Raw genomic sequence first — 12,828 nt, 5'->3', positions numbered from 1 at the left:
GAGCGCCAGGGCGGCGGCGAGGGCGAGTGAGTGCGGCCGGGTGGGGCGGCGGCCAGGCACCCCGGCCGCTCGGGATTGGGCCTCCGATCTGGCCCCGGCAACCCAGGGGAGGGTCCCCCTGGCGAAAGCGGGACGGGGTACCCTGGGAGCCTCCGACCCAGCTAGGGTACCGAGGCCGGGCGAGTCTGGAGGCGGGCGAGTCCGCCCAGGCTGCCGAGATTTGCCGCGGGCGCGCTTGCCGGGGGCGCGAGCGAGGGCCTCTGCGGGCTCCAGCGACCCCTCCCCCCAGGCGCCCACTCCCCTACCCTCCCAACAAAGGGGGCTTCTCCGCTCCACATGTCATCTCCTCCCTCCTCCTGGCCATCTTTTCGCCTCTCTCTTCTGGCAGGATCTCCAACGCCTGTATGGTAGCTTCTGGAGCCAGATGCCCTCCGGGCCAGCTCCCCCAGTGGGGCTCCGGGGAGCTCTCGCCCCGCCCCCTTCGGCGCGGGGGCCCCAGGGAGGGGCGGAGCAGCCCTTCCTTAGGGAATGCAAACCTTCCCACTGGGTGCCCGGGCCCTGCCGGGTGGCTGGGCCTCTGCAAACACGCCGCTCTGCGGGGAGCGCGGTGGGAAAAAGCTCCTCCCAGGTCCCGCTCCCCTGCACGCACGGCCCTCACACGCTGCTCTCTTTTCCTGGTTTCCACCCGCGCCAGGTGATGCGCAGAGCTGAAACCATGGTCCATCAGGTGCTCTACCGGGCGCTGGTCTCCACCAAGTGGCTGGCGGAGTCGGTTCGGGCTGGCAAGCTGGGGCCTGGCCTGCGGGTGCTGGACGCGTCCTGGTACTCGCCGGGCACCCGCGAGGCCCGCAAGGAGTACCTAGAGCGCCATGTGCCCGGCGCCTCCTTCTTTGATATGGAGGAGTGCCGGGACGCGGCGTCGCCCTACGAGATGATGCTGCCCAGCGAGGCCGACTTCGCCCACTACGTGGGCCGCCTGGGCATCAGCAACCAGACCCACGTGGTGGTTTACGATGGTGACCACCTGGGCTCCTTCTATGCGCCGCGGGTCTGGTGGATGTTCCGTGTGTTCGGCCACCGCACCGTGTCGGTGCTCAACGGCGGCTTCCGGAACTGGCTGAAGGAGGGCCACCCGGTGACATCTGAGCCCTCACGCCCAGAGCCGGCTAACTTCGAAGCCACACTGGACCGCTCCCTGCTCAAGACCTACGAGCAGGTGCTGGAGAACCTTGAGTCTAAGAGGTTCCAGTTGGTGGATGCCCGGTCCCAAGGACGGTACCTGGGCACCGAGCCAGAGCCAGATGCAGTAGGTACGTGTCCTGCTGGGTGGGTGATCCCTGGGTGGGGGTGGGGGGGTACTGCCCAATGAAATGATGGAGAGCAGGGATGTCTGGGACCCTCTCCAGGTTTTGCCCTCAGTTCCCCCACACGTGGGCCCCAGTCTGCATCTGTGAAATGAGAGAATAGAGCCAAATCCAAAAGCTTTTTCAGCTGTGATGCATGAGGACTTACATACGTGTTCCCATAGCCACCTGCTGACTAGCAACCTGGTATCCGCATGGGGTGGCATCAGCAGAGGTGACTGGTGACATCTCCACCCACGTCCCTGCCCAGGCACTCCTCCCCCACATGCCTAAAGGTATGCCCATGAGCCAACACGTGCATCTCTGTCCAAAGCTCTCAAGGACCCCTAGCTTCTTGGGGCCGCCCCGGTTCCCCGGAAACCCCCACGGACATCAACCCTGCCCTTCCCGCAGCACCCCCTCCCTCCTTCCAGCCCTCCCGGACCCCCTGACCTTTCCAAACAGCTGCAGCCTGTTTGCAGAGGTATTAAGAGTAGCTGCCATTTCGTGCTGAGTAGTTCACGTTGCATTATCTCATCCTGTCCTTCATCCGAGAAGGCCTAATATCCCCATTTTAGAGAGGGGGAAACTGAGAAGTGAGGACATTAAGTTACTGGCTCTGTTAAATGGCAGAGTCAGGAATTCTGCCCAGTGCCGACTGGTTTCAAACCAGTGCTCTAAGCCAGGCATCCACAGGGAGGTGGCTCGAGAATCCTCTGCTGCGGACAAAGGGCAGGCCTGGGGGGTTCTGCATTGCTGGAGGTGGGGGGAGTCTCAGGAGAGGACATGCTGAGTTCTAGAACCTCCTAACAGAGAACCATAGCAGTCTCACCATCACCCTGCTAGGTTTCCTCCGGCCCCTGCCTGGGCACCTCTGGTGGCCGGGACCTCACTGCTTTGGGGGTCTCTGGTGGCCCCGGCTGGCCTGAGCCCTCAGAATGGTCGGCACCTCCTGGCTCTGGGCTCTGTCCTCGGGCAGGGTCTGCAGAATCTAACTCCCGTGCAACATTTTTCCTAACTTTCTGTGCCTCTGAGGGGAGAGGACTCTGTGACAACAGTTTGGGACACTCTCCGGGCTGGAGGTCCTGAAAGATCACCTCATGGGACAGAGGGGAGACTGAGGCACACAGAGGCAGGGGCACGTCAAGGCCGCATGGCCAGTTAGTGGCAAAGTCCTGGACTTCTTCCAGGTCCCATGTCCCCCCCGCCCCTTGCTCTCTGAAGGTCTGGACTTGGAGATTCAGAGACTTCTGGCCCGGCCCTTCCAGCAGCCCCACCCTTGCCTCGGTTCCACACGTCTTCTCTCCTTAGAACTTTCGGTGCCCCTTGGGAGATGAATGGTAGAGTTGATTCCCTTGCTGCCTCCGGGCTTGCCCTGAAGCAAGCTGGAAATAAGCGAAGAGGTGTCAGATCCAATCTCCTCACTCCCATTTTAGAGATGAGGACACTGAGGCTCAGAGAAGAGTCCCTCCCCATTCTCCCTCCTCCCACCGCCTCTAGATCCCAGGGAGCATGGATTCCTCAGGAGAGGTCAGCCCCCCCTGTGTGGGGGGATCTCAATCCGATGTCTTGGCCTCTCTGGGTTCCCTCATTGTAAAATGAGAAGAGGAAAGCCCAGCCCTCCCCACCTGGCTGGAAGGATATTTTGAGAAGGGGGAGGAGCTCTGCAAAGCCCAGGGCCACCCAGAAAGCATGGAGTGGCACTCCCCTCCCTCATTCCCTAAGAGGCTTTGCTGGCCTCCCAGGCAACATAGTTTGGGGGCACAAAGGCACATGAGGCTCCCTGAGTTCACGGTCCCCAGCTTGGGGTGGGCTCAGGGAGGCAGCCCGTGAGCTCCGGGGTCCAGATGCAACACCCAGAAGGAGGGTCCTGAAGCAGGAGCTGGGAGCAGCACCTTGGACACCCCATGAGCTTGCATCATACCCTATGCAGCCTCGCGAGTCCTTGGCCTCTGAACCCTTCCCTCCTTAATGAAAGGAATGGGCTCACCTTATAGAGCGCCGGGGAAAGCCAGCGAAGGAGGGGACAGTCAATCCAGCCCAGTTATCTTCATAAACCTTGAGGGCAGTGAGGGTGAAGAGGGTATCGACCCCCTAGTAGGCATTTGTATCAGCCCAGTGTTTCGTACATGTTCTCTCCTGGTGGAAGGTGGGGGTTAGGACTGATCCCAGTTTACAGGTGGGAAAGGGAGAAGTGGGTTCTCTAAGGAGGCAGAGTGGCCAAGGTTTGACCCCAGTCTGCAGGCCTCGGGGTGGAGCTGTTTCCCAAGGCCACTGCTGTGTCAACAAACACAGGGACTGGGGGAGAGGGGAGGCCGGGGGAGGGGAAGTCACAGCCTCACGGTATAGTGTTGCTTCATGGGATCCTGTGTTAGTTCACAGCCTCCTCAGGAGCTGGGAGCCTCCCACCCACCCCCGGGGTAATCTGAAACCTACTCCCAGATGCAGAGGGCAGGGCAAAGCCTAAGAAAGATCAGGCCACTTCAGATGGGTAGGTGGCCGTTTTCATAAGCAGGGGAACTTACTTACAAGGCATGTCTTGGGTGGCCGGCCGCAAGACGGGTAGATTTCCGCACCCGCCTGCCAAATCGTGAAAGTTTATACAGAGGCATTAACTGGGTTGAGTCACATACACACGGTCCAGCTGGGTCTCGACACCGCATCGCTATCTCAATGCCATGTCCTTGGAGCAGCCTCTGGGAGCCCGGAAGTCAAGCAGAACGCACATCCCAAGGCCGGGAGGGGGAGAGGCATCTCTAGCTGTCCCAGTCCAGCTCATGGGTCAACTGGTGCTCTCCATGACCTCCCCCGACTTTCTACCCCTCACATCAGCTCTCACCACCTCACACGCATGCCCCCTCTTCTGCACTGTGCCCTGAGGAGTCACCAAGGGGTTTCACGGGGCCTGGTGGTGGCTCCTTTGGAGGCTATGAGGCTGCATTGGAGGCAGGCACCATAGCGACAATATACAGGCGCATGCAAGAGAAAATACAGAATTAAGACAATGAACCCCCGAGTCAGGGATGGCATTTTCCGTCAAGAGCGCCGTCATCTGAACCATTGGCTTATTAAGTCCCCTGGGCTGGGGTTCAGATAATTCAGGGCATTTACTTGTATTCTCACGTGATGCAGTGAAGGTGATGCCTAACAGACTCACCAGATATGAACACACAGCATTCTGTTTGGATGATGGCCTCCTTGCAAGGCAGCGCCACCGTCTAAGTCCATCCTGTTTCGGGGGGTAGCTTTTCTCGTTAAAGACATTTCAGGGTTCAGCACGGACAGGTTTTGGTGACTATCATTCAAGGCTCGCTGGGTGAATTTAGTAAGGGCTGGCGCGTGTGCTAGAACATCCGCCAGGATGGGGAGCGAGACAGCAGCCCAGTGATGTACCAGCGGGAAATGGCACGTGCCCTCCTGGCCTCAAGGAGACGGAGATTGTCAGCTTTAGGACCTCTGTCTGGTTGTGCGCACCACGTGTAGGGGCCCGGGGGCGGGGGCAGGGCGGGGAACAGCGCTTTCAGGTGGGAAGCGATGGGCCGGGGGGGGGGGGGGGGCAGGATGTGCCCGACTGGGATCCCCACCTCTTCCCCTCTTCCGTTCCAGAGATAGCGCATTTTCGCAGGCCCCTTGCAGCAGGACCGCGAGATCCCAGCGGAGACTGGGCAGGTCCCCCTCACCCAGGGGCGTGCGCAGTAACTCACCCATCCTGGTGGGATATTTCACTGCAAACTTTAGGAGGGGATACCTTTCCCAGGTGTGATGGGCTGAGTGTCCTCAGCAGCTTAGCGCGTTGACGTGTAGTGAGAGGGGCAGTGGCTATTTTCCTCCACCTCTGTGCTTTTGCCATGTTGGGTGACTCGGTGGGGTCCCCAGGCTGGCACGTGCAGCAACAGGCCCTGCTCGCTGATCATTCACAAGTATTAAAGCCTGGGCCAGTGCTTTAGTGCGCCCAGCCAAGGTGGTTTTACCTGCTAGGAGTTCAACCTGCCGCTTTAATATCTCCTTTCCCCTCTTTATCAACCCTGCTGCTTGTGGGTCATAGGGAAGATGGAACCTCTATTCTGTGTAATGTTCTTTTGCCCACTTTTTAACAAAAATGTTTATTTGAGAGAGAGAGAGAGAGAGAGAGAGAGAGAGCATGCATAAGTAGGGGAGAGGGAGACAGAATCCCAAGCAAGTCTGGCGCTGTTAGCATGGAACCCGATGGGGGCCGGGCTCGAGCTCGTGAACCATGAGATCATCACCTGAGCCGAAATCAAGAGCTGGCTATTCAACTGACTGAGCCAGGCCAGACACGGTGTCTACACAAAGCAAGCATAGCGAAAACCGTCACTGAGGGAGAGAGGAGGCAATATACCCAATTTGCCCCCCTGTCGTCAATGGGGAATTCTCGTGAATGACCCCAGGCCCCTTTGCCAGTCACCTTGGGTGCTGCTTACAATACACGGGGCATGCTGTTAGTGGATTAACCAAATCACTGTATTTCAGGGGCGATCGAGCATGCTTGGCAATAGGCCAGCCTTCCCCGGGCACGCTGGCGGCCGCTCTCTCCGTGCGTCCGATCTGCTGTATCTGCTGAAGGCTGTACCCGGGCTAGGGCCTCAGCCTCCTGATTGCCAGGGGGGTGTCAGTGCCTCGTGAGCCGGGATATGGAGAAGGGGAGGACTGCCTCAGACTCTTGCAGGCGAGCCCAAATATTCCCTCATATGCCCTGACCCCATGAGGGCCCACTCATGGTCATCCACCCCTCCGCAACCCCAGTAGGGTTGATCCCTTTAAAATAGGCCAGCTGTCGGTGCAAAAAGGGCAAAAGTCCAGGGTGCAGGGGGGGACTCTCCGCCCTCTGAGTTCAGCCCACTGGCTGCCGTGGCTTACTCCTCCCCGAGAGTCTCCATCCGGAGGAGCCCTGTGGACCCACTGCCAGGAGCTGGTGCTCTGTGGGGGTGACCAGAGGTTTGCCCCCTTTCCAGAGCTGCGACTAAAATCCTAGGGGGCCTCTCTCTGTAGTTAATTCTCATTCAGGTCAGTGGTACGATCTTAGTTATCAGAAACCTCTATTTCTCCGTCTTTTCCGTGAATCTCCCCGAAGGTGGAACGCCTGAGGGGGAAGGAACGCTTTTGCAAAAGCATCCGAAGTGAAGCAGTAATTCCGGGTAAGAGTTCATGCTAATGCAATTGACAAGGGGATTCGGTTATTTTGGGGGTATATATTTTAAAGTAATAACCAAGGTTGTGATCAACTGATGCTATTATACCACGACATACCAGAGTTTTAGGAATATTTTTTAGGGTTTTTTTCATTTTATTTTGAGAGGGAGAGACAGTACAAGCGGGGGAGGGGCAGAGAGCGAGGGAGACCCGGAATCCGAAGCAGGCTCCAGGCTCTGGCTGACAGCTCAGAGCCTGAGGCGGGGCTCCAACCCGTGAACTGCTAGATCATGACCTGAGCAGAAGTTGGACGTTTAACCGACTGAGCCACCCAGGCGCCCCCCATTTTTAGGAATTTTATATACTTTCTGGAACACTTCTATCAATAGCTTCCATATACATATTTCCTAAGGAAAATGTAGTTAGCATTTCTTCCTACTTGACTTCCCATGTAATTTAACATGTGAAATGAGTCTCATTAGTTTCATATTTCTCTTTTCCAAGGAGGAAAAAACCCAAATCTTTTGAGATGGTCCAGGAAAATCCCCAAGTTAGTTCAGGGTAGGTAAGGTTTCATTGAGAATTTGATTTAGGGGAATTTTGTCTAAAATATCAAAAGGTTTTATTTATTTATTTATATTAGTTCGTAGATTTATATAGAACAGTTTTAGATTCGCAGAAAGAATTGCAAAGAAAGGACAGTTCCCATATACCCCCACACCCAGTTTCCCGTATTATTAACATCTTATATTAATTAGTATGGTACATTTGTTACAATTAATGAATATAGGTACAGTACATCCATTCATGTAATATATAAAAAAAAGTCAGAGCCAAGAGAATTCTAAGGAGACAGGAAGATTAAATATAATGTGGTCTCCTAGATGGGGTCCTGGAACAGAAAAGGCATTTCATAAAAAGTAAGGAAATGTGAATAAAATATAGACTTCAGTCAAAAGGTTTTAAAATACACGGTCGCATAGGATCGCGGGTCATCATGAAACAATATTCAGTTATCCATTTAACCAAAATGACAATTAAAGGCCTCAAAGGCAAGTATAGAAATTGCATGCTTGTAGAAAAAAAAAAAAAACAAAACTAAAAACCAAAAACATAGCTCTTTTAATAGAGAAGACTCTGCTTTTTTCTTAAGTAATCAAAGACCTGATCAAGACTATATGAAGTATAGGAAATTATTATTTTATTATTTTTTAAATGTTTATTTTTGAGACAGAGAGAGAGAGAGAGAGAGAGAGAGAGAGAGAGAGAGGCAGAGCAGGGGAGGGGCAGAGAAAGAGGGAGACACAGAATCCAAAGCAGGCGCCAGGCTCTGAGCTGTCCGTGTAGACCCCGATGCAGGGCTCGAACTCATGAACTGTGAGATCATGACTTGAGCCGAAGTTGGACACTTCACCAACTCAGCTACCCAGATGCCCTGAAATTATTTCGATAAAACACAGTATCTTTGTTTGACCATCCTGTCAAGAACGGACTGATAGTTCAAGAAACTGTTATCCTTTATGGCGGTGAGAGCAAATGAAATTTCAATTTCACCTAAGTGCACTTTGATATATAGCTTATTTTTAAGCTGATTAAATAGAGCGCTTGTACAAATTAATTTTGGTAATACCTTCAGAAGGTAGAAAAACATGTATACTTAGCCCATATCCATAGACATATGTAAACGTAGAAACAGACAGAGACCCTGTAACTTAGCCTTTGATGAGTAATCTTAGGAAGGCTGTGGGCCAGGCTTTGGACAAAGGAACTTCTAGAGCAATCTGTACGCTTCCCCCCGCCCTCCCCCAGATTTTTTCCTTCAGTCTCTGTGGATAGTGTTTTGGTTAACTCCTGGGCTGTTTACGTATCAAAGACGTGATAAAATTTGCAACTGTGACTTTCCAGAGAAAGAATGTCGATTATCCCCCAGGTTTGGGGGCAATTGCTATTTATTTATTTATTTATTTATTTATTTATTTATTTATTTATTTAAAAATGCTTATTTCTCTATTTTTGAGAGAGAGAGAGCAAGCAGGGGAGGGGCCGGGAGAGAAGGAGAGAGAGAATCCCAAGCAGGCTCCGCGCTGTCAGCACAGAGCCGGACGTGGGGCTTGAACTCATGAACCTGGAGATCGTGACCTGAGCCGAAGTCAAGAGTCAGACGCTTAACCGACTGAGCCACCCAGGCGCCCCACAACTGCTATTTAAGATTCTGCTTTGCATTCGGGGTGGCAAGGCATGGGGGCATTTCCACTTTCTCCTCCACCGCAACATCCTCGATTCTGGTCACTTGCTCAAGGATTCCCCTCTCAGCGCCCTAATCAGGCTTTGTCACAGGCTCCTGAATCTCAATCCACAGCATCTCGTGCCTTCCTCACCTTGCACAAGGGCACGCTAACACCTCCGACGGGCTGCCCTGCTCTCCCACCTTGGCTGCCGGCCCCGAAGCCGGCAGGGTAGGAGACGTCCGCTCGTCCTTCTCAAACCTCAGCTCTTCCCACTTTCCAACTTGACTTTCAGCCTCTAGCTGGGCCTCAGTGCCTGGAAGAACTGGCCGCAGTGGAAGCCAGCGCACTGTGACAGCCATCCGTTTCATTTCTCTGCACATAGCCCCTCAAGCGAGCGCATTAAGGCAGCAGGTGTTTTCGGGACCTCCCTGTACTCCTGCCGAGGTCCGCGAGTACCCAACGTTCGGGCCACCCCCTCCCCCCATAGAGGTCGCGGCCCAACGTAGGGTCGCCCCCGCCGATGCCTCTTTCCCATTGCCTTTTCCCAAGGCCCCTTTCTTCAGTCTCCTGGCCGGGTCCCGGGGTAATCCGAAACCAGCCCCAGATACAGAGAGCAGGGGGAGACTGAAGAAAGGAGCAGACGGCTCCAGATATGTGGGTGGCAGGTTTAAGAAGCAAGGGAACTTACTTACAAGGCTTGTCTTGACCAGCCGCAAGATGAGTAGATTTCTGCATGCACCTGCCAAGCCTTAAAAGTTTATACGGAGGCCTTGACTGGGTTGAGTCCCATACACGTCATGCAGCTGGTCTCAACGCCACATGACTATCTCCAGGCCATGTCCTTGGGGCAGCTTCTGGGAGCAGGGAAGGCAAGCAGAATGCACATTCCCAGCGCAGGGGTGGGGACGAGGGGCGTCCGAGGGCCAGGGTCCAGCTCGTGGGGCAACCAGCGGTCACACCCTCTCGATGGCCTCCCCCAGTGACTGGCCTCCTCCTGGCCAAAGGTGGAACCCAAAGTCCCAGGCCTCTGAGCAGCTGAGGAATATGAGGGGTCATCTCATCTTTCCCCCTGCCTCCTCTCCCTTTCCTAGAAAGGTTCAGGGTGGTCCAAGAACACAGGTTTTTAGGGTCGGACACGCCTGACTCCACAGGCCTGTGTGTCCTGAGGTAAGCCACCTCACCTCTCTGAGCCTGGGCTCCCCATCATCTCCTGGCTTTGTGAGGATTCGGGAAGTTCTGGAGCGAACCCACTGCCTGACGCCTGGGGCCAGAGGTGTCGGCCTGGCGGCAGGCCCGCTGGGGGAAGGAAAGCCACGGGCCTGCAGTGGAAGCTAGGCTTAGGAGAAAAGGCCCCTGCTTCTGGGTCCTTCTGCCGGCTGTTCTCCAAGGCTCTCTGGGCTGGGTTCGTCCCGGCCCTTGCCATGCACAGGCGGTCAGCACCTGCTCATTTAAATTCCTCGGACAGGCCCTGAGCCCTCGCTGGCAGAGACGAGGGGGACCCCCGCCTCCTGGGGCTGGCCCAGTTTGGGAAGCCAGAGTCACGGAAACCCCCAGACTTCTCTACTCCCAAGAGGTGCCTTTTATGCAACCAAGAAAGCAGGGGCACTGTTGGCATCGGGGACCAGAGGAAAGAAACAAGACGGCATTCAGAACTCCACAGACACTCGCGCTTTGAAATGCACTTCGTTCAGCCCACTGCCTGGATGCCCAAAGATTTCTAAGTTGGATTTCTTGGCACGGGAGGCCCTTGAAGCCAACAGATCCATTGGCTTCTCCCTGGTAGGGGCGGCAGGCGTCCAGCCTCCGATGAAAATTTCCAGACGAAAAGATAAAATTCCCACAGGAAAGACTCCCTGGAATGTATAAGTGGAGACCTCTGTTCGGTCAAAGGAACCCCTGACTCATGCCGGTGAATTTTTGGAATCTTCTTTGGCTTCAGGGGATGGGGGTTGGGGCATTGCTGGCATGACTGTGCACCTACTGTGTGCCCGGGGTCACTAGGGGCTTCTGCCTACAGTGGCTAATCTTCCCCATGAGCCTGTGACGTAGGTGGGGTTATCTGTCCATTTCACGGGTGGGGAGGCTGAGACTTAGGGATGCAGGGCCTCCTGGCTGCACCCTGCCCCAGTATGTGTCTTCGTCCAGTCCCCTCCCTCCCCCTGCTGCCCACCTTGGTCCTGCTCTGTCCCACGGTCCAGGTTAAGGGGGTGGGGTGGGGGATTTTGGAGGAAAGGGAGCTCCAAGAGGCGCCCAGACCTGCCTTGGGCCCCGCTCCCAGCATCCAAAGACTGCCAGGGTGTGGGGTGCTTGAGGAAGAGAGGAGTGACCTTTGGCATGCTAAGGGTGGGACCAAGGCCTCCGCCCAGACCCCTTTGCCCCACTTGCTGGCTATTCTGAAACCACATTTGGTCTCAGACTCACTGGGAGGGGAGACTGTTCCGGAAGGGACCTCGACCAGCTCAAACCTCCCACTCTGCTCCTAGCCAAGCCTCTCAGGGTTGCTAGGACAGCCCTGCAGGGACCACCCCTCGCTGTCCTCACCTGCCCCCAAGGGAGGCGGTGAGGTGGCGAGAGCATGGGCCTCTGAGGGTGGGTGGGCCGGCCTCAGTAGTCGGGGCCTTACCCCTGACAACAGCCCCTGCCCGTGAGTACTCTCATTCCCGTTCAAGCCCTGGGGGAAACGGGCCCAGAGAAGTGACACTTAAGGGGTCACCCTGCTGGTAAGTGGCAGAGCTGGGATTCAAGTGTACGTCTAGCACCAGGTCACATGTGTTTCCCACACCGGTGCTTAACGGGAACCTCAGGGGACCCGGTGGAATCCCGGGTCTGCCTTCGCCTCTCTGTGTGGCCTCAGCTGAGCCATTGCGCGTGGCCAAGCCTCAGCGTATTCATCTGTAAAATGGAGCGACATTACGTGTAACGAATCACGGGGTTATCCGTTTAGCGTCTGTCTTCCCCGCCTGGCTGTGATCTCCCCGAGAGCCGGCCCATCTCTCCCACCGCTGTGTTCTTCGCCATCAGCACAGCTCGTAGCGTTCGCTTCTCAGCAACCCTACGAGACAGCTGTGTGCCATTGGGCCCATTTTACAGACGAGCAAACCGATTCAGAGAAGCGAAGCGTTGTCCGAGGTAAAACGGTAGTGTAAAGGTTGGTGAGCGGCAGAGGTGAGACTCACCCCTGTCCCCTCAAGCAGGTATGACTTCGGACATCCCTGCTTCAAGGCAGGGTTTGTGGGGGAGAGCACCCTTTGGCTTCTGTCTCAAGCATTGACTGTAGGTTGGGCCAGGAGGAAACTGAGCTCCAAGAAGGGCAAAGGCCTTACGTTCCTTCGTGTAGCTCCTATCCTTATAGCCTCAGCGGGTTTGGGCCCCCAGGCCGCCTTTAACCCTGTCCTTCCCCCCCCTTTGCCTTCTGCTGCGCCCAGGACTGGATCCGGGCCACATCCGAGGCTCAGTCAACATGCCGTTCGTGGACTTCTTGACCGAGGACGGCTTCGAGAAGAGCCCAGAGGAGCTGCGTGCTCTGTTCGAGGCCAAGAAGGTGAATCTGGCCCAGCCCCTCATTGCCACCTGCCGGAAGGGAGTCACCGCCTGCCACATTGCCCTGGCCGCCTACCTCTGCGGCAAGCCCGACGTGGCCATCTACGACGGCTCCTGGTTCGAGTGGTTCCACCGGGCCCCCCCGGAGACCCGCGTGTCCCAGTGGCAGCGCGGGAGGGCCTGAGCGGTGGGCCTCCGCACTGGCCAGAAGCTCCCGTCTGTTCAGCGACCGAAGCCTGACACACAGCGCGTACCTCGTCGGCAAAGGAGACCGACTAGGTTTGAGAACTGCCGGGCAAAGCTCTCCTTTCCTCCCAGACACTGGAATAAACCGCTTTTTCTGAGGAGCCGTGTTTGCCTGCCTCTCTCTGGCTTCCACCCCGGCCCCCTATGCCCGTCTCCTCCGGACTCCCTAGAGCCCATCGGGGCAAGAAACCTCCCGAGCAGCCCCTAGCTGGGGAGGCCGCCCTGAGGGTGCCACTCTATTATTTAGTTCTGGCAGAAGAAGTCGCCTGTTGTCTCCCATGTCCGGTGGAGCACACGGGGACCCACTGGGAAGGGGCCCC

General features: G+C 56.0%; 1 protein-coding gene across 1 annotated transcript; it reads left to right on the top strand.

The window, feature by feature from the left end:
- The first annotated feature begins 481 nt into the window (after window positions 1-481).
- Window positions 482-12,576, top strand: TST (thiosulfate sulfurtransferase). The gene is made up of 2 exons (XM_047067118.1): window positions 482-1,310; window positions 12,148-12,576. Exons 1-2 carry the CDS (start codon window positions 698-700, stop codon window positions 12,444-12,446), a joined length of 912 nt encoding a protein of 303 aa, XP_046923074.1. The 5' UTR covers window positions 482-697; the 3' UTR covers window positions 12,447-12,576.
- The last annotated feature ends 252 nt before the right edge of the window (window positions 12,577-12,828 follow it).

Source organism: Lynx rufus, unplaced genomic scaffold (assembly GCF_022079265.1).
Source record: "Lynx rufus isolate CCGP_SWC_20201006 ecotype Redwood Valley unplaced genomic scaffold, mLynRuf1.p SCAF_7, whole genome shotgun sequence".
Taxonomy (NCBI): Eukaryota; Metazoa; Chordata; class Mammalia; order Carnivora; family Felidae; genus Lynx; species Lynx rufus.
Note: the sequence above shows the minus strand (reverse complement) of the source record. Positions and strands in the feature narration are given on the sequence as shown.

Excerpts from the sequence above, each read along its gene's own strand:
- TST (XM_047067118.1), top strand. The coding sequence starts at position 698 with ATGCGCAGAGCTGAAACCATGGTCCATCAGGTGCTCTACCGGGCGCTG. Across the intron at positions 1,311-12,147 it reads GCCAGAGCCAGATGCAGTAG|GACTGGATCCGGGCCACATC; the intron begins GTACGTGTCCTG and ends TGCTGCGCCCAG.